Source organism: Sturnus vulgaris, chromosome 5 (genome assembly GCF_052056855.1).
Source record: "Sturnus vulgaris isolate bStuVul1 chromosome 5, bStuVul1.hap1, whole genome shotgun sequence".
Lineage (NCBI taxonomy): Eukaryota > Metazoa > Chordata > Aves > Passeriformes > Sturnidae > Sturnus > Sturnus vulgaris.
Genome location: NC_142247.1, coordinates 70510719 through 70532166, shown reverse-complemented (window position 1 = coordinate 70532166; position 21448 = coordinate 70510719). Strand labels below are relative to the sequence as shown.

The 21448-nt window shown below is 40.8% G+C and overlaps 1 protein-coding gene across 1 annotated transcript in view; it reads left to right on the top strand.

The window, feature by feature from the left end:
• The window catches only part of TAF3 (TATA-box binding protein associated factor 3), a 112815-nt gene that overhangs the window by 83363 nt on the left and 8004 nt on the right, over positions 1-21448 (top strand). The window contains exons 3-4 of the mRNA XM_014884750.2: positions 3385-5201; positions 10148-10230. Of these exons, the coding sequence (XP_014740236.1) occupies positions 3385-5201; positions 10148-10230 (1900 nt within the window). The remainder of the gene's footprint in view (positions 1-3384; positions 5202-10147; positions 10231-21448) is intronic.

Below are 21448 nucleotides of genomic sequence, written 5' to 3'. Positions count from 1 at the left end.
AAAGAAAGTTAAAAAGCAATCCTGTGCACAAAGGATGGCTCGTCCAGAAGTGCTGGGTGGCAAATGAGATGGACAGAGGTGAGGAAGTGGCCACGTGGTTGTAAATGCTCATCACCAAGTCAGGCAGCAAATACTTAAAAGCTGATGTTTTTCCATATTTAGTTCCTGCTCTGGTGTGAATCCTCTGGGAGGAAAAAGAGCCGCAGGTCTTGAACTCGAGATAGAAATTTCACTTTCTCTAATTAACTACACCCCCACACCACCTCCAAAAAAAAAAAAAAAAATAAAAAAAAGGTGCTTCATTGTTTTCTGCCACAGCTGTGGTGGCTCAGGTTTGAAAGCCGCTGCCTGGCAGAAAACCAGTCCTTGCTAAGGATCTGTGGCCTTGTTCCAAGAGAAATTTGGATTTCATTTGACCACGATAGGATTCCAGATTGTCATCTGAGCATGTCTGAAAAGTGGTGAATGTGTGTCAGTAGTTAAGTGCTCATGAACTTCCTTAGTCCCTGGATTGTTCAGGACTGACCCAGGCAATTTTTTCCAGATGTTTTGGGGAATCCAAGTCCATATAAAAGGGATGGTAATGCTTCTGCTTCCTTACTAAGTTGTCTTTGTGGCTTGCAGGAATGTGCATGAAAGCTGGAGCCAAGACACCCCGATTTCTGGTCTCACCTCTACAAACTGCACTTTAACCTTTCTGCCCTTCCCTGGCACCTCCACACAAGATCACAGAAACTTTTTGGGCCCGCTGCAAACTTTGCTTGGCCTTATTAAAAAAAAAATAAGCATTGCTCTTTTTTTATTGTACAGAACTCCGGTCCCTGTTCTCCAAAGCTCCCCTGAAATTGTTTTTTTGCCTTTGATCCAGCAGCTGCTGGTATTCTGCAATCCTGAGTAGGTAAAACATGAGAAGCACCTTGGGATGGGAAGGAGTTATAAAAATATGAAATATTGCAGCGCCCTTCCATGAGATACAGTGTAAGAGAGGGGCTGTTTAAATGGACAATAGGCAGAAATCCTTAGCAAATAAATGGTCAGATTTTTCTAGTAAACGTAAATTTTTTACTGTTGCAGAAGTTTATTTTCCACTTTATTGACTCTTTTTATCCCCATGTTTCTTGTATTAAAATGGTTAATGTTCCTATCTCTGAAGTCTGTATCATCAAACCTTATCTTTCCTAATATTTTAATTTGGCTACACTTTTCATCCTGTGGCTGAGGCAGAAGATTTCTCTAAATCCCAATTTTAAAGTATGATGTTTGTTTTAAATTTTATCTCCTACTTTTAAACACAAACAAACTCTCAGTGCTGAAGTAAGTGGAATGGGGTTGGGAGGGAATTGCTCAGTAGCAACCAGTGCTGTGTGACATCTGATGAATGCTGATTCTTCATCCCCAAAACCTTCTGAGCGGGTGAAGGCAGCTGATTTCTGCAGCAGCTTAAACAGAGATTGAAATTACTTCCATGATGGGGAAGGAGATTTTTTTTTCCCCATAGCAGGTGCAGGCTCAGTCCACAGTGATTTCTCAGTTATACTCTAACTTTGCAGTTTAAAAAATTTAATGTCAGTGCCCAGCCAGGCAAAACCTAACTCCCTAACATTTCTGTTTTTCACGGAAGGCTAAGACTTTATCCTCAGGCAAAGTCTCCTCTCTGGGCTGGCTGCTGTAAATCCTCTGGGCCCTGGCGAAAGCCAGACTTGCTAGCTCATTTTACTTAATTTGTGATGCTGGCAAGATTTGTGCTGCAGCCCAGGGCTCTTGACTCAACTCTCCTAAATCAGAGCATTGACACATTACAGTAGAGAAACACCAGCGCAGAAAACCTGAAAATAAACTCCTTGAAAAGAGATATTTCAGAAAGATGCTGTCTTACTGAGTTTTAAATAGTGTTTAGTGGAATGTCTCAAGTTTCTTGCTGCTTTCTTTGTTAAAAGAAACCTGCTCATTAAGAATTTGGTTTTAGCCACTGTCCTCATAAATGTTTTTCACTACATATTTAATGTGAGAATCTTGGGGCACTGGATATCTTTCCTCAGAAGTCCTGCTAGACAAAATGTCCTGAGTTTTTGCAGGTGGCTAAACAGAAACTTGGGGTAAAGTGAAATGAGGTTGTCTACGTAGGAATGTCAACTAGCAGAGGTGTAATGATGTAATTACTGCAAATACAAATGTGTCAGGTTAATTCCTGTGTAGACATTCTTATTCAGGACTAAGAATCCTTTTTCCTGCTCGGATAATTCCATTTTGAAAGTGAGGAAGTGTATCCAAGAGGATAAAGTGCTTGGCTGTGGTTGTGGAGATCAGAGGTTCTCTTTTTAAATTTACTGTGGATTTGCTGGGAGATCTCAAGTGAATTTTCTCCTTTCTGTGCACCATAGTGTCACGTATGGATCTGAAAATGGTGTTGTATGTAGGGGAAGAAAATGAATTGTTATTAAACAAAAATCCAGAGCCATCACACAGGTGACATGCATACTGGTTTGGAATAGTTGATGTCTGATGTCTGCACTGTGTAGATTTCAGGTTTATCTTGCTTTCAAAAGCTGCTTTTTGGTCTCACAGCCCGAATGCCCACTTGCTCTGGAGTGTGTTAGGTGGGTTCCCCCTTCATTTTTGTTTCACTACAGCAGGAAGCCTGCATATGCACTCCAGGATTGTCCCATGATGCAAACAAAACAACAGTAAAGGAGATGATGAGGAAATGCATTTCAAAGGCATGTTCCTGATCTGAACCAACACACACACACGCCATGCTGAGGCATTCCCATACAGTCATAACAGATAATGTCCACCTGCAGCAGCTCCTAAGATGGTATCACAGACAGAAGCTGGCAGGTTGAATGGGGCTTAGTCCTCTGCCTTAACCTTCACACTGTGCTGCTTCAGGAAGAATAAACTAGGTTTAGGAAGATGTTTTCCTGGTAGTTAATCTGCAGTCAAAATTGTGTGATATATAGGCAAGAAAGGTAGTTTTGGTTAATTTTACTTTGACACTTTGCTTTGACACTGTGTTACAGCAAAAAATGCTTCAACCTCTTTCCCTTCATTTAAAAATGAATGAAGAAGTTATTAGAGTGGTTTAGGGTAGAACTGACACTTTGGGCCTGCTCTGCAAGCTCTGCCATGGGTGAGCTCTACCCTCCTCTCCTTTGCTCATGGGTTCAGTATGACACTGCAGTGAGGGCACCTGCCAGTTCCAGCAGTGGCTGATGTGAGACAGGAGGTGCCACATGCTCCTTCCAGCCAGACCAGTAAGAAGCCCTTAGGTGACCAGTTGTCTCCTCTGGGCTGAGCTGCACATGAATATTTGCTCTGGTGCTTGTTTGTTTCTGTAAAACACATTTCAGTTATCCTAATGCTCTTCTAAATGTTTTGTTACAGAAGAGGAAGAGGAGCAGGTTCCTACCGATGGAGGTACATCTGCAGAGGCCATGCAGGTCCCACTGGAAGAAGAAGGAGATATGGAAGAGGATGAGGCAATTAATGATGAGAACTACTTGAGCAAGAGACCATTAGAAAGTCCTGATGCTGAGGAATTCCCACCTGTGAAAAGGCCAAAACTGTCTGTTTCCAAAGGGGATGCCTTGGACGGAGCAGTGGAAACACGTGAGCCTCTTAGCTCAATAAATACACAAAAAGTCCCACCAATGCTTTCTCCAGTTCACGTTCAGGACAGTACAGACTTAGCCCCCCCTTCTCCAGAACCGCCAATGCTGGCTCCCATTGCAAAACCCCAAGTGCTGACCCCCAAAACTTTAGAGGCAAAGCCGTTTGTACCCAAAACAAAATCCAAAACAAGTTCTCCAGGACAAAAGACAAAATCACCGAAAACTACACCCTCACCAGTGGTAGCTGGAAGTCCCATTCGTTCACCAAAACCTGGATCCAAAGAAAAAAAGTCACCAGGCCGTGCCAAGAGCCCAAAAAGTCCCAAAAGTCCAAAAGTTCCTGCTCACGTTCCACAACCACCTGTGAAGCCTGAAACACTGAGCAAAACTCCTCTGGCTGCACTGAGTGAGAAGATAGGAAAGGAAAATATTCAAGTGAAGCAGGGACAGACACCACCTGAGCCTGCCCCCAAGCCAAATGTGGACAACCAGGTGAAGAAAGTCCCGGTCATGGACAAGACCATTGATGATTCAATCGATGCTGTGATTGCTCGCGCGTGTGCAGAACGAGAACCGGATCCCTTCGAGTTTTCCTCTGGGTCCGAATCAGAAGGGGAAATTTTTACTAGCCCTAAAAGACTTTCTATTTCAGAGTCTACAACTCCTAAACCTTCTGTTCCTGCCAATAATGCGAATAAGGCAGGAGCAACTCCAATACCTGCCTCAGGTGGGACTTCAAGCTCAGACATTTCATGGACAATGGATGACTCAATTGATGAGGTCATTCGGAAGGCAAACATGGGGACACCTTCTAATCCACCTACCAACTTCACTTACTTCTCCTCTCCTTCTGCTTCACCTCCAACTCCAGAGCCTCTTCTCAAAGTCTATGAAGAGAAAACTAAGTTAGCTTCATCAACAGAAGTGAAAAAGAAATTGAAAAAAGAGCTGAAAACTAAAATGAAGAAGAAAGAGAAACAAAAAGAAAAAGATAAAGAGAAGAACAAGGAGAAGAATAAGGATAAGGAAAAGAACAAGGAGAAAGATAAAGACAAGGAAGGAAACAAGGAAGCAAAGTTTCAGTGGAAGGAACTACTCAAAGAGGATGATCCTGATCCGTATAAATTCAAACTAAAGGACTTTGAGGATGCTGACACAAAAGTAAAGTTGAAAGATGGCAATACCAAAAAAGAGAGAGAAAAACATAAAGATAAAAAGAAAGAGAAAGAGAAAGGCAAAAAGGACAAGGATAAAAAAGACAAAGAGAAACTCAAAGATAAGGGTAAGGAAGATAAGATAAAGGTGCCATCAGCACCTCTTGTCTTACCTCCCAAAGAAATGTCTATGCCCTTGTTCAGCACACCATCTGCCATGAGGCTTCCCAGCATGTTACCTTCCTTGTCTGCCATGCTACCTGAAAAACTATTTGAGGACAAAGAGAAACCGAAAGAGAAGAAGAAGGACAAAAAAGAGAAGAAGAAAAAGAAAGAAAGGGAAAAGGACAAAGAAAAGGAAAAGAAGGAGAAGGAAAAGGAGAGGAAAGAAAGAGAAAAGAAAGAGAAAGAAAAGGAGAAACACAAACATGAAAAGGTAAGCTGGTTGGATGAGTTGAGATGGCACACTTGCTTGAAAGAGCCACATGAATTCTTGTGTTTGCTGCTGAGCATTGTCCAAGAGCTTTGAGGAGAAGGATGGTTACAGGTTTGGTGTTTCTTAATAGCTCCAAGGAAGGTGTCCACTAAGAGCTTCAGACATTGTCCTACCTCTTTGGAATACAAAAACAGTGGAATCTAGTTCTGTGAATTTGAAATGTGAGATTGTCATGGCTTTTCTCAACTCACTTTTCACTTGGAAAAGCTGAGGGTCAGACTCAGCAACAACACACACAGCAAAGGGATGCAGTGTTGTGATGCAGAAAGTTTGTTTCATAGGTTTCCACTAGAAGAGCAGCATATACCTTTCATATACACTTTAAATTTTGTTTCCAAAAGTCTGCTGTTTCAAAATTTGTAGAAGCCTGGAAATTCCCAGGTGGACAGAAATGAGAAGCAGACTGCCTTCAAATAAATGTTATCTCACATGCTCAAAAGAGTTGCTGAGTCTTCTTCTTAGCAAAACTGCCCCCTTGTTGCTCTGATTCGTTTGAAGTAAAAAAATTATTTTCAAATTATGGTCTAAGTGTTCAAATGTCACCTTTTGTTTCAAGTCTTATGCTTGAGAGACAGAAGGGGAGAGCTAATTTTCAAGGGGTTTGAGCTCCTTCCATTCCTGTAACTCTTACTGATTTACATCAGCCAAAGATAATTTCTTCTTTCCAATATCACCTAATCTTGAGAATATATTTAATATTTAAGAAATGAAACCAGCATATTTGCATGTTATCAGATTTGAAATCCCATTAGAAGCAGCTCCCCTAATTCAGGATTTGCTCTAATTTTTTTGTCACTTCACCTTATAATACGCATTAAGTTGTTAATATTGAAAAGAAAGAAGAAAAGAAAGAGATTGTCTTCCTATGTGATAACCTTGGATACAAGAGTTCCTAAATCTCTATCCTTAGCCTTAGGAAGCACTGTGTGAGTTCCATTTTTACCAAGATGCTCTTTACATCCTGCTTGGAGTGTAATACTCAGTTTGTACAAGCTCAGATTTGGGAAATTCCTCACTCTCCTTTTCTTGCCACTCTTACGTTACCTGCTGGACTTGAAACAAAGTGCTGATTTCAAAACTTGATACTTTCTTTAAAGTTTACAAATGGTTTTTCCATGCAGAATCTGGGTGATGTGGAGAACCAAGGTTTGTCTGCTGTGGATGAGTAGGTGATCGATAGGGTGGTGGTGGCCCAGTTGTCCATGATAATTTCATGTCTGGTTTTAGACTGCAGCAACACTTTCACAGATTCCCCATTTTATCTGGCTGCCCCTTATGCCTGAGCTGTTTTGGCAGTATTTCATTGAGAATTTGGGTGTATGTAAAATAAAGGCAATGAGTTGTTTGTTTTCCATACATTCAGTTTTGCACTGCTTCTGCAGTTGTCTGTGCCAAGTTTGCCTTAGAGTGATAAACAGACACATAAACAAATACAAACTGGTACAACTTCAGTATAGACTCACCATAGACTCACCATGTACATACATATATGTTATATATATATATATATATATATATATATATATATTAGGAAAAGGAGTTCAACACTAATAAAAACTTGGACAAATTAAATTGACAGAGCTGCCCATTACCTTGGGAAAAAGTCCCTGTCAAAAGATAAACTTTAAAGCTAGAATGCATGAAAGAGTCCCCAGATAGAATTAAAATTTAAACTGATTCTTGAGAGATAAGCTTTTTTTAAATCCACCTCTTTGCTGCAAGTCAGGATTTTAAAAATAAATTTCCCCTTTAAATCTCTTGAGCGATTTTCATTTTTTGCAAGGCCGCACTGCTGGTGTCCTGGAAAAATGGAGAGTTAGAGCTTTATCAGTTGGTGCCCTGAGGTATGTGGCAAAGAAGCTAAATCCTTGAAGATTAGCAAAAAAAATGCAGCACATGGCAATAAGGGGCTTATATGACTACTAGTATTAGTTCAGGTGAAAGAAGTATTGCTTATACATAAAACTGGACAAATCCACTGACAATGTATTTTTAGTTAGCTACAAAGGAGTCTTATATTGCTGGACTTTACCTCTTTGGTGATTTGGGAAGCTTAGTAATCCACTGTAAATGCTCTTCTGCTGGCCCCAATTCCCAGTATTACTCCAGAATGCTGCTCTTTCGTTTTAACCCCTAAAAGTACATGTTTCCTTAATTTAGCTTTTAGATCACACAATGACTTATTTAGGCAGCAGTTGTGCTGCAAGAGCAAATGATCAAGTTACAGCTTGGACGTTTAATCTGCCCCAGCACGTCCATCTAGGAGGTGTGAGCACAACCTGGGAGATGAGTCTGTGGGCTTGCTGCAGTTTCAGCTCCTGATAGCCAGGAGAAAACATCAGAGTCCCATTTCTAATATTGCTGTAGTTAAACAAAAGACTGACTCAGCTGTTATGTTCCCATTTTTGAGCCTTGTTGTCGCTATTTCCTAAGTGCACATCCCATCCTGTTGGGTGATTGAGGCTTTTTATCAAGTTTTTGCCCCAGGCTGCCGAAAGGTACAGAGCAGCAAACAGAACACTGCATAAATGGCAGAAAACAGAAGCTGAAAGCTTCATGCTGGGAGTGTTTGGTGGTGGCACCAAGGAGGAGAAGCTTTGTCTCAGGGCTTGCCTGCAGCTCCATGCCCCACAGTGGTGTTGGGTGCTGCACTCGGAGCCAGAAAAGGAGATCTGGGGCACTGCCTTGCAAGCTCCACCGAATGAAAAGCCAACACTTGGAGCAGTTACACCCCACTAGTACTCCAGAGATTACCAGGCGTGCTGTAGGAGTGACTGAGCAGCTCAGGAGCAGCTGCTGACCCAGTTTCAGCTAACCTTAATAAGCTGAGCTGGAAACTAAAGTAGTTGAGGAACTGCTTCAAGAGAAATGGAGCCATCCTTGCATCCGGGCAGGGTTTGCCAGATCTGCCCCAAAGTAAGCTGCCCTTGCTCCTGTGTCAAAATCCTTGTGTCATCATTGTAGAGGAAGACCAAGCTCTGCAGGATGTAACTGTGAATGCTCCTTCGTTTTCTCCCTGGTCTAATGATGTAAACCCTACATACAAACCCATGTTGTAGAAAGATGCTTCCTCTCTTTTATCAAAGGATAATATTTGGCATTGTGGTGGAGCCCTGTTTTCCTCTCCCAGCAGACTGTGATGTTGGTATGTGAGCATAAAGAAGTAGTTTATGTGCTTTTCTTCTGCCCCATAAGCCCACACCACCATTGTTTAGAATAGTACCAGGGACCTTTATAAATAACGTGGGCATATCTCTGTGATGTGTGCTGGAAGCTGCAGCAGCAGTGCCTGTCCTAAAATGTTTTCTATTCAAAACAAGTACTAAAGAAGGAGGAGAAACCTGCAGGAAGAGAGGCAAGATAGCCTGTGCAAAGCCATAGTCCTGAGCCTCCAGTACCCAGGGTTCAGTTTCTGTCTCTAAGCAGTGGGTGATGTTACAGGTTAAGATGCTGGGAAAACAAATAAAAGACTCACCTATGGAAGATGGCAATGAAATTGTTGCAGGCATTAGAAGCTTCGGAGGAAAGAAAGCTCTTGCAACACTCCAGGGGAATGATGTAACAAAAGATGGCTCTACATAAACAAAGCATGGAGAGAGGCCTGTGAAATCAGCTAATCCATATCCATGGAGAGCTGCATTGCAAAGCACAGTTCACTGTGTCAGAGCAGGAACACTGCTCAGGCTGCTCTCCTTCTCTCTCTGGCCTAGACATCTCCTTGAGAGCAGCTCCAATTCTTTTGCCACAATGTGTGGTGCGAGATTCTGTTATTACCTTTCTCAAAATAAGTCCCACTTGAGCCCTCCCACTCTGGCCTGCTCTCTCCCACACTGCTTTCTGTGCTTTGCATTGGTTGTTTGCCCTCCCTTTTTCTGTGAAAGCTTTATGGAACTGGAGATTTGATCAGGTTTCCATTTAGTGTATGCATATTAGTTTTAAGTTCCTGGAGCAGATTCAGCCAAGTGGTTGTTTTATTAAATATGGTGACACACATGCTCAAAATGAGATCAGTCTTCATCTCTCTTTATATATATATATATGTATATCTATATATAATGTTTATACACTTGTCATATATGGATATAAGTTGAGTAATGACTGACTGGAGAATCATTACAGTGTCAGCTGTAGCATCTGTGGTCATTCTGTACAGGTTTTGCAAACCAGTAGCTCAATGGGAGTTGGTAATTTTGGCATATACTGGTACCAGAAGTTCAAGGACGTATTCAAGTGGTCTAAACTCCACCAGATACCAAGATTGGAACCCAGGCCACTTGAAAAGTAGTCATTAAAAACCTCAGCCTAATTGCAGTAAAATGCAGTGGCTATGTTATGCCTGGATAAGAACTTTCATAAAGTATTCAGTGTAGGTGAATTCAGTTTGGAGTTTATTTGCTTCCTTTGTCTCTCCTTTTGATTCAAGAGAGTCATGGTACATTTATGTGATGAAGCTGGGAAATAATTGAATTTAAATCTCAGAAAAATGTGCAGACACCAATGGGTGCCTGACAAGTTTGAGTACTGAGATCAAAGCATTTCATGTCATTGTTTAGAAACAAACTGGAAAGTTTTGTGTCTCTGGAAAAGTACTTAATCAGGAAGATTTGCTAACAAATTATATCAGTAGGTACAAATGCAGCAAAAATTTCAAATTGATTTATTTAGCTTAGAGTTTGTATTTGTGAATTGCTATGGCTGGGACTCTCCACAGACTTAGACCCATCCATGCCATGGGACAAAGTGAGAGAGAACAGTGATTAGTCTGTCATAGTTTTGTCTCACTAAGTTGATATACTCTGGTTAACTCCATCAGTGCTTTCATGTAATTAATATCTTTTGGGAGTCTGCTTGCAGTCTTTGATTGATGATTGTGTTCCCCTGTGCAGATAAAGGTGGAACCAGTTGTTCCAGCTCCATCACCGGTTATTCCTCGGCTGACTTTAAGAGTGGGCGCAGGCCAAGACAAGATGTAAGTATGAATCCTTCTGTGAGGTGTGTGCTCACCACACTCCATCCTCTGGCACTTGTGGGAGCTCTTCTTTTCAGTGGGAAAAGCTTAAAAATCAGTGGGAAATTCCATTTGTACAGCAAAGTGTATTCTCCAAGGGAGACCCATCACCTTCCATCCATCCTACTGTGTGTCCCATTCCATGTCTTTCTAGGGCATGGATTACAGGGCTCCATCTAGGCTGGTATGATGCCTCCAGTGACATTTAGTGAGGTTTCTGTAATGCATGGTTATCCTGAGTGTAACCTACAGCTAAGTTTCACAACACTCCCCAGCTAACAGTTGTTTTGTGCTTTAAAACATAACAGTTGGAATTCCTTTATACACATCTGTTTTATTATAACTGTTGATGATTATTCATGAGTGTACCTAACGCATTTCAAGTGCTGGTTCATTAGCTCCCTAATTATTGGGTGCTGTTGTACAAATAATAGTTACTTTGTACTGGATGAGCATAAATAGGGTGCTCCCTATCCTGAGATCATCCAGCATAAACAGGAGGCTGGAGAGGCTGGGGAAACCATGTGTCACCAGGCTTCTTAGGCTGGTCCTGTGTTGTATGTGAAGGGTTTCTTTTAATCAGGTTTTTCGTGTTGATTTCATGGCACAAAGCACACTTTCATGCCCAATGGTAAACATGAGCACCACACAGATCTTTCATTTCTAGTCCTCACATTGAATACTGCTAATGCAGTTGTTTCTCCATTATGAACTAAACCCTCTAATCACTAATTTTTCTGCTCTAGAAGTTAAATGGGATTTTGATGATTATTTTCTTTTTCTCTGCTGTCCTACTTCTCCCCCATAGGTTACCATGGCTTTTACTGGTTTGAAGCTGCTAAGGGACTTCAGTCATTTCTTGGTTTTTAAGGGACACTTGCACCCCAATTATTAATAATTTTTGCTTTCTTCCTTTCACAGTATTTGAGTGTGATCTAAAATTTCTGTGCCTCAGGTTGCTGTGCAAAGTTCCAGCTTTCTCAGAATACTTGTCTGTCCTGCTGAGCATGATTTGAATGTGCATGGCTGGACATGCTGTCCCTTGAAAGCCCACAAATCCATTTTTCTCCTTGAGGAGAAATGGATACTTTAAATTCTGCTTTTTCAAGGACTGTACAATATTTATATGGGGGAAAATAACTCACATTTTCAAGGCAGAACTTCTCAGTTAAAGTTCTGAAGCCGTATTTTAGTACCAGTTATCTTCCAATCTTATCTCACCCCAGTGTTTCTCATACCCATACATGATTGAGAGGGGACTTCAGACTTCATCTGTTTCTACAAATCATGTGGGTGCATCATTGTCATCCCTGCCAGCCCTTAATGGGTCTGAGATACTGACATCTTGTTTCATGGGCTTTTGGGAAACTCACTTTTATTCCAGATTCATTTTTGCATCTTTAGTGGCATCTTGGCCCCTATCTGAGGACCTCATAACAGGCAGAAAGGAAAGATTTTTGATGTGTTATAGTAAGGGAAAGTTAAACTTATGTTTCTTCTGTATTGGTAATGAGGTTCTAAATATCTGGCAATTATCATATAAAAATGTTGTGTTTCAATTAGCCTGTCTCTGGAGTTTACTGGCATGGGATTGTTTGAGGATACCACGAATCTCTATGGAAAGGTGCAAGGAGAATTTTTAGGGATTCCTAGAATTTTGTATGAGTAGAAACTAAATGGAGAAATTGGTTCTTTCAATTTCTCTGTTAGAGAGATGTTTGGAGGCTTTTGGGAGTACTCAAGTAGCTGTTCAATTGGAAGCTAATTTGTTTGGGGGATCTTCATACAGAACATGTTTAATAGAAGCACTCAGAGATCTTCATGAGGCCACAGGGCTTTCAGGTGTCTGAAGCAAAAGTGTCAGATTGATGGTGCATGGAATGGAGATTCACAGCACACCATAAACTCAGCACAGCCCCAGCACAAGCTGGCTGGGTAACACAGCAGTGGTGAGCAAAATTCCTTTGCAATGCAGTGAACAGCTGGGGCTCTTCAGCCTGGAGAAGTAAAGGCAGTGGAGAGACCTTAGAGCCCCTTCCAGTGCCTAAGGGGCTCCAAAAAAGCTGCAGAAGGACTTTCTACAAAGGCATGGAGTGACAGGATAGGGAGGGAATGGCTTCAAACTGACAGAGGGCAGGGTTAGATGGGATATGTGGAAGAAATTGTTCCCTGTGAGGCTGAGGAAAACCTGGCACACGGTGCCCAGAGAAGCTGTGGCTGCCCCTGGATCCCTGGAAGTGTCCAAGGCCAGGTTGGACAGGGCTTGGAGCAACCTGGGATAGTGGAAAGTGTCCTTATCCATAGCAGGGGGTTGGAACTGGATGATCTTTAAGGTCTCTTCCAACCCAAATCATTCTATGATTTTAACATTTTACTTCTTGACTCCTCTGCTTGGACCAGCGTACAAAGCAGTGGTGGCAGCAGCAGGAAAGTCTTTTCTCTTGTGTTTGTGAGTAAAAGTACATATTTCTCCCAGATTCAAAGTAATACCTGCATTCTGGCTTGTCTGGAGTGCAAATGTTGTTACAACACACATCAGCTCAAAAACAGTGGCTATTAACAACAGTAGGTTAATAGACATGAAAATGTATTATTGCTGAAGGATGGTCAAACCAATATTGGAAAAACTGTCCTAGTTAAGAGTTTTTTTGCAAGTGTTTTAACTGCACAGTAAAACAAGAAGAAAGTAGATTATTATCAAAGCATTTCCATCTTAGTTGTAAACAATTACAGCAATACTTGCATGGATGCCACATTAGAAGAAATTTACTGGATTCCATTCTAATGCAATTAGAGCTAATTTTGTTCTTTAAATGAATAAAAGGTCAGCTAGTAAATCTAGTTTATCTCAAGTCCAGGCTTCAATAAATTGTTTTATTTAATTTGTTGTAAAAGATCTTATCCTTAATGGGCCTTGCTCTTATTGGTTTGCTTGGGTTCTAAAATATTTATGACCACCTTTTTAGATATGATTTGAATGATACGTTGGAAAGGTTTTTTGCTTTTTTTTTTTCCCATTCCAGTGTTATCAAGGTAGATTGCTAACTGAGTTAGTATAGGAAGGAACTAGAGATGCTATCTTTTTTCAAAACAAAACAAGCAAAACAAAAAACACAGACTTTTAAATTTTAAATGAACTGCAAATGATGAGTGGGATTTAATACTTCTATTCAATTACATGATGGCTTCTTTTTGTCTTGTTATTTTTCCTAAGCAGTATCATTTTTCATATACATTTTTTTTTTAAATCATATATATTGATAAGGTGTTGACATTCCAGATACTACTACAGCTGACATAAACTTAAGCAAAAGTACATGCTGTAATGTTTGATATTTCCCATAAATTTATTCTACATTTAAATACAGCCTTTAAGAAGAAACACATGGTTGCTGACACTAATGCCACAAAGCACAGTGCTACTCACTGGGTGCTGTTTCAGTGTTTCTGTCCTGTGGAAGCAGGATATATGTTTTTTGTGAAATCAGGTCTCCAAATTTACCTTAAAATTTCAGACTTTTGCTCCAGACCCATATCATAACTCTGCCATCAGCAGGGAACCTGGAAAGCAGACAGGAAGAAGGGGAAAGACAGGCATTTTAACAATGTTTAACTGGTAAACCTGACCTGCTGCTCTAATGAAATTACTCCTTGTCTTCTGTATTTTTAAGTGAGCAGATACGTGACTTTCCCCAGAAACAAATCACACACAAGCTCAGATATGTATGTGTGTGTGCCAATAAAAATGTATATTAAATAACCTGTGAATTGTAAGATAAAATCCTAAAAGGATTAAGGGATGAAAAAAAATTTGTTACCCAGATACTTAATTGGCCCACTAAAAATCTGTATTATTTGGTAGGATATTATCAGTCCAAGACCAAGTTATTTTTGTGTGGAGGCTTATTCAGCTGCATGGTACCCCCATGACAAAAGCCATGAGCAGAAACAGCTGACATCCTGTGTAGAGGATCTCAAAACCAAGGGTCAAGATAAACTATCATGTGATCATAGGTGTGACCTCTCTGTGTAATATCAGTGACCCAGAAGAAGATTTTTGGGACTAGGAGTACAGGAGAACCTAGTTTATTACACCAAGTTTCTTGATTATCCATCTAAGAACTTCTACAGGGAATAATGAATCCATTAATCCAAAACTTCCCCCATGGGTAATTGGAATTTTTCCCCAATATCCAATCTAACCTGCCCTCTTTCAGTTCTATTTGCTCAAGAATTTGTTATTATAAATGCAGTAAATCAGTTCTTCACTCATACCTTTTGAAATCCCACAGAACTATATAATCTCACCTGTAGCATGTAGAGTGTCACCAAGTGTATGTTCACCAAAAAAGAGATGCCTTAATGAGGGATCTTCTATCTACAACAGGCTTGATTTGCAAAAGAGTTGAGTTGCAAACTCTACAGAGACTGAATTTTCTTGGGAAAACTGCACACACACATACACAATCAGACTTTAAATGGTCATGGCACCAAGGGAGAAGAGAAGAAGAAGGTTTTAACAAATGCATCCATGTGCTTCTTATTGAAGAAAGAAATTGCTTCTGGTGAAGAAAGAAATTAGGCAGGGACTGTGTTGTGTTGGTGCTTCCCAAAGCTCACTGGGAATCTGAATTGCTGCTGTAACATGAATATGTGTTCTTTTAAAACTGTTCAAGCTCTATGTGGGTTGAGGAAAAAAGGCCTGATATCCAGAACTTTGCTGCTAGTTTGAGTTAAACTAGAATCCTGCCCTATGCAGTTTCCAAGAATGCACCTGATTGTTACAGAATCATCTTTGGTGTATACTCAGGAACTTCAGTTTTTAATAGGGTTGTTCTCATACAGATAAATCAGAGGGTGTGAAAAAAGTTTTGAACTTTGGGTACTGTTTAGTGGAGCACTAGTCAGACTTTGATAATTTACATTATTGCCTTCTTAGTGTTTGCCCACAAAAGCTGAATAATGGGGTTCATTAAGCTCCCTGTACAGGCATATCCAAATTGTTTGCCTCCAGCCTTGGCTCCCTACGTGTGGCTGGGGAGGGAAGGATTGGCTTTTTATTGACTTGTCAAGCCTTAGGTTTGCATTACCAGCCAAGTAGCTCATGACCCATTCCATTTATTGCACTGTTTTGTGGTGGGGAAACAGGTAAAGGAATCCTGCTGGAAGCCCCTCCTTCCACACGTCCCAATGAATAAGGGCAGTGTTTGGAGCAGTTAAGGCACCGTGACCAAGCCCTTGGACAGACGGAGTGGCAGCAGCATGGGGCCATTGTGGGACACAGCTGTGGGTGGTGTTGGTTACCCTGCCAGACCTTGCTTATTCAAGGGAAAGCTCCAGAGGAGAATTCATTGAGGAATTAAAGAGGAGGGAAAAAAAAAAAAAAAGTGATACTTCAGGGAGAAAAATGGAGAAGGGCTAACCACTGTTTGGGAAAATTAAACAATAGAGCACAAGCAGTAAAAGTCTGTGTTTATTGCTGTGCTAATGGCATCCCAATTATTTTAGCAGGGAAAGGCCATGTTAACTGTGTGTTGGCAGAACTACTGCTCTGGGTGTCAATCCAACTTGTGCTGTAAAAGAGCATGTAATGGTGAAATCATTTTTGATATGATCAATAGACCACCTAAGTGAGGAGGCAGAGTAATGAAAAATGATCTTGCTCCTCTCCAAGGTGTGCTGAAGGAATTCCAGTGATCTTTACAGCTTTCATCAATCTTTGTGAGTGTATTTACTGACATACCCACATTTCTCTGTTCTGTGGTCTTTTAAATTATAAGAGCTGGAGGACTGATTTTTGGTGCCTTTTTAAATGCTGAATGTATTTTAATGAAGATACTGTCTCAGCTATGATTCATATCCCTTTCCCAATTGTTCTTTTTTAATGTAACATATTGGCCCAAATCCTGCTGTAAAATCCCCATGTGTGGTCCTGTATCTATCCAAAAGGCTCTTTCACTTTGGTGGAGGTTCCCCAGCCTCTCCCTTGCTGCAGGATTGCAGCTTTTACATGAAAAAAAAAAAAAAAAGTGAAGAATACCATATCCCTTTTACCAACCCAAGTAAATGATCATTTTTTGTTTATATTTCTAGATGTGATTTAGCACAGCTTTTTCTTCCTTGAGCATGAATTAAATTTACAACTTCAGATGTAGTCCTTAGGTTTTTTCTTCCTTTTATTTTTTTTAATTACTGAAGCCACCCCAACTAATTATTCATCCTGTTTATGGTAGGTAGTAGTCTGTGGCAAATTATTTTCATTTTGCTGCTGGCCACATTGGGTGATGACTCCAAAAGTGAATCCATAAAAAGGCTTGAGTCATTAGAAAACAAAACAACTTACTGTGAGATTCTTTGATTTTACTGCTTATTGCTCAAGAGTAAAAAAAAAAAGTATGCTGTATACCACAATTAAAAAAAAAAATACTTCAGGCAGGTTTAGACACATGAGGGAATTGCTTGTGTAAATGGCCATGAGCAGCTGCCCTTATGAAGCACAACAGAAACTGATCAAATACGTGTGAAAGATTAGAAAGGCAGATGGGTATTTGTTTCAAAAATAAATTTTCTATGGAGGATGACTGCAAGAGTAAGGTACTGATTTGTTCTTGTTTTTGACAGAGGTGCTTCTTTAAATTCACTCTTCTATTGAGATTTTCAAACAAAAGTGAGATAACTGCATAGACCCAAGGATTTGTGGGATGGTTCCTCTGAGCTTTATGTGGACAAGAAGACCATAAAGAAATAGCCCAAAAGAACAGATGGTCCTACCTGAATTTAGTGAAGTTGTCCTATTAGCAATTGATCTTTAGCTGTACAGGGTCCTTAGTCCAGGACCATCTGTCTTGCTTGTTTCTTTCAAAAACAAGCTTGGTAACAAGCTGAAAATTACAGCTTTAAAGATTTTCTGAACTCATACTGGTACAACTTTCTGGTACTTAATACAATTCATGTTCTATACCAGTTCCCACCAAAAAGGGTGGATATAGGACTGGTTTATGAGCAACCTTCTAGATCATGTATCCCATAACATTTCCCAAAACAAATGACAATAAAAGGCAGTTTGCTGAGAACATAGAAGAGAAAGTTTGCAAAGAGCTCATTGACATAAACATGTTTTACCAGGTTCTGGTTTTGCTCTTGAGAACTCAGCAGAAGGGGTTGGTGCCAGGTGGTTTTAACATTGAAGATGTTTGTTATTGATGATAAGAGAAAAAAAAAGATGAAAGATACCAAGACGCCACGCTACCAGCTCAGTTTTGTTTTGTCAGACTGGCAGTGAACCATCCAGAGGTGTAAGTCAGAAGGGTGAGAAAATGGGAGGGAGATTTAGGAGTCATCGACAGCAAGGTGCTTGTGGTTGTTGGGAGAAATTCTCTGGGTGTAACAGATACAGAGGGTGAAGGCAGGACTCTGTTTCACTTAAAGTAATGGCAAAATAAACAGAAGAAAACCTGTAATTCAATTTCGACAGTGCATCTGTCCATAAAGCAAAGGAGATAGCTGGAAATGTCAGCTGGACTGAATGTCCAGATGTTGGTGGGGCTTTGGCACAATGTTAGAATAGTAGAACCATAGAATAATTTAGGTTGTAAAAGACGTCTTAGATCATCAAGTCCAACCATTAACCCGGCACAGCACAGTCCATCACTAAACTGTGCACAAGTGTGCACAAGTGACACATCTACATGTGCCACTTTTAAATCCCTCCAGGGATGGGTGACTCCACCACTGCCATGGGCCGCCTGTGCCAGTGCTTCACAACCCTTTTCATGAAATCATTTTCCCTAATATCCAATCTGATCCTCCTTGGGCTCAATTAGAGGCCGTTTCCTCTTGTCCTTTCACTTGTTACTTGGCAGAAAAGACCAACCCTCACCTGGCTGCACCTCCTGTTGGGGAGTTCTAAAAAGTGATAAGGTCCCCCCTGAGCCTCCTTTTCTCCAGGCTGAGCCCCCCCAGCTCCCTCAGCTGCTCCTGGTGCTCCAGACCCTTCCCCAGCTCTGTCGAAATGGAGAATGAGCTGTTGATCTCCGTGTGCACCATTAAGGGTAATCATGCTTTACCTGGGAGAAGCAAGCACCCAAAGGAGTGGATGTTATCTTGGAATAATCATTTTTCTTGATAGAGAAGAATGCCACATGGCAGGTGTTCTTAAACTGCTGAAGTCTTTTCACTTGCAAAACTGCTTGGGGCTCCGTTGGAGGTTTGGTGCATTCTGGCACTCTACAAACTCACAAGTTGGTCACAGTGTCTGCATGTGGAGCTTCTGTTTGCCAATATGACTTGTTTGCACAGAAGAAAAATATTCAGCAGGGCATGAAACAGCAAATAAATTTCCCTTTCTAAAAGTAATAGGGGAATTAGCCTACATTACAGAGCTTAAATCACTGATTCTCCTCCAGGGCTGGAATAAAATTTTCAGAATCGCCTGTTATCTTTGAAGAATCTAAACCATATGGAAATTTCCTGATTTCCTTAGGTGTTTTTGACACTCTTACCCATAGATCTTAGAGTGTTTAGGGTTTTTTTGGTGCAGCAATCTCAGTTCCAGGTGTGAGATTTTTCAGTAATAAAATAATTACATCACTTTCTAGCATCAAGGAATTTATATCAATAAGGGAATATCAAAGCTAATAGATACTATGATGATTGATAATCCATGTGAATTGCACCAGTTTCAGTTATGTCAGTGCAGTTGATAGTGTCATTTTCCTACACACAGAGACCCATTTAGCTCCTTCTCCTTGGTTAAAAATGGGTCATGGGTTCAGAAAATAATTAGGACTTATCAAATGTTACTTTTTTCCTCTGGGCAGAGGAACAGCTTCTTGGGAACTCTGCCTCTGAGAAACAAAGATTACTGTGATTTTTTTTACTAGACCTTTCAAAGTACTGATGCAGCATTTTTTTGGAGCTCATTGCCAGTAGCAATCATTCTGCCCTGTGGCCCATATCCTGTTTTTGAAAAGCCATTTCCTTTTGGTGCATGTCTTTCCCCTGTGTTTAGGTGAAGCAGTCAATGGGGCTTTCAGCCATAGGGATCAGAACAAAATCAAATAAATTACTTCCAAAGATAGGAAACCATTTCACACCTTGGAGCTTCATTTTGCTCCAGATGTAGCATGTTGCAGCTCCTGCCACTTAGAGCCAGTTAGAAACCAACCAACCAACCAGTTGCAACACTTCAGATCTTGGTAGAATGTGCACTTTGCCTGCAAGCTGACTCTTGGTGTTCATCCTCTTTGGGTTTGGAACTATCACTGTGAGCAGGGTGATTGCCCCAGAGTGATGATTAAAAAGGGTTTTCATTCACTCTGCCCTCCTGAGAAACAGAAACACTGAAGATTTCTTCTCTTCCTTCCCCTTGGAGCAGTGTTTTAAACCAGTAGATAAGCACTGAATCTTTACTATAAGGTTCACTGGCACAGGATGCCCAGGGAAGTGGTGGACTCCTGTCCCTGAAAGTGTTCAAGATCAGGTTGGATGGGGCTCTGAAATACCTGATCTAGAGGAAGGTGTCCCTGCCCATTGCAGAGGGGTTGGGACTGGAAGATCTCTAAGGTCCCTTCCAACCCAATCCATTCTTTGATTCCATGAGATCTGTCTCCTCAGCTGAGACTCAGATATTACACATTACTGTCTTGGCCCAGCCTTGACGTAGTTGAGCAGAAGTGGCAATGGAAGATCTCATTAAGTTCTCATATTGGGTTGAAATGCTGTTTGCACTGGAACAGATTGTGAGAAAAAAACCAAAACTTTAAAATGCCTTTGTCAGGAAGATTTATGCTCTGCTCTTTCAGCAAAGGGGTTATAAAAAACAATATGGAAAAATAATTGGTAATCATGGTATTTGAGGATTTCTCTGTCCTTCTGTCCTTTCATTTCAAATTTCACATCCCTTAGGTTTATTCCCTTTTTATTACTTTTAGATATGTTTTCTTGGTTACTACTGGGCACTCTGTGACAAATCAATACATGTGCTTGATGACAAATATACTGAGGTTCTGTGAGCAGAACAGCTACTGCTGGCATTTAAAAGGAAATCCAAAGTGAATTTAGGTTGGACACAACCAAATACACAGTGTTTTCATTAATTCTGGGGTTTTTTTCAAAAGGAGTTGTAACCTGTAGTCACAATTTATGGAGGCTCTTATTTACCACATCTATTCCAAAGGTTTTCTCACACTCCTTTATTCTAGAGGAACTGTTTTGATTCAAAAACAATTTTTAATTGACTTTTTATCTTTCAGTGTAGAATCTGTCTGTAGTACATTGCCAGGCAGTTTGCAGAGAAATGCAGTTCTTGTCTCAGGACTCTCATTGTGTTGGAGATGGTTGATGTTCATTTCTGCAAAAAATACTCATTCAGCCTCTGTTTTAGAGTTCTTGGATTGGTGTGGAAAAGGAGCTGAAAGGTTTTTTTATATAGTATTGGACTTGCACACTAAGTGATTATTTTGGACACTTGAAAACACATTTGGGAAAGAAAGTAACAATGTATGTATGGTGATGTCCCAAGGAAGAGTTTAAGTCCCAGCAGGACTCAGGTGCCAGGTGGATCAAGGCTCTGCTGCAGTGAGAGCCGCCTACTTGCAGTGTGCTCTGTGCCTCAATTTTCCTGTCTATAAAACAGAGCTCATAAATCTTGCCATCATTTACATAGTGTTTTGATATCAGGTTTCTCTCCAAGTCTGAAGTAACAGTAATTATTAGTCGTGGGACTGCTATTTCCCTTTGATTTCTCCCCACCTCCATATTGCCATGTGTGCAGCCCCTTCTTCAGGACAGGCTAAACCACCCTCGCTGAGATTACTCCATCACCTCTAATGGTGCAGCACAAAACCATTCATTTCTCCACTCTGGAGTCTAAAGTCTCTGAACTTCATTAGCCCAAGGGAGTGGTAGGCCCAAGCGTGCTCCGAAATGCCGATCTCCTGTTTTGATAACTGAGCTCTAAAATCAAGATAAACAAGCTGCCCTATATACTGAACATGTGCTAATTGCACACTCTAGGCACGCCAGCCAATCAATGAGCGTGTGTCGCTCACTAATGAATATTTGTAGTTTTGGAAGATTTCACATGTGGTGTTCCTTGCAGCTTCTGCAGTTATTAGCAGAGTGGCTTCGAAGACCCTGTGCAGGAGGAGAACCTGGCTTTAGACCAAGAAACTCTGTA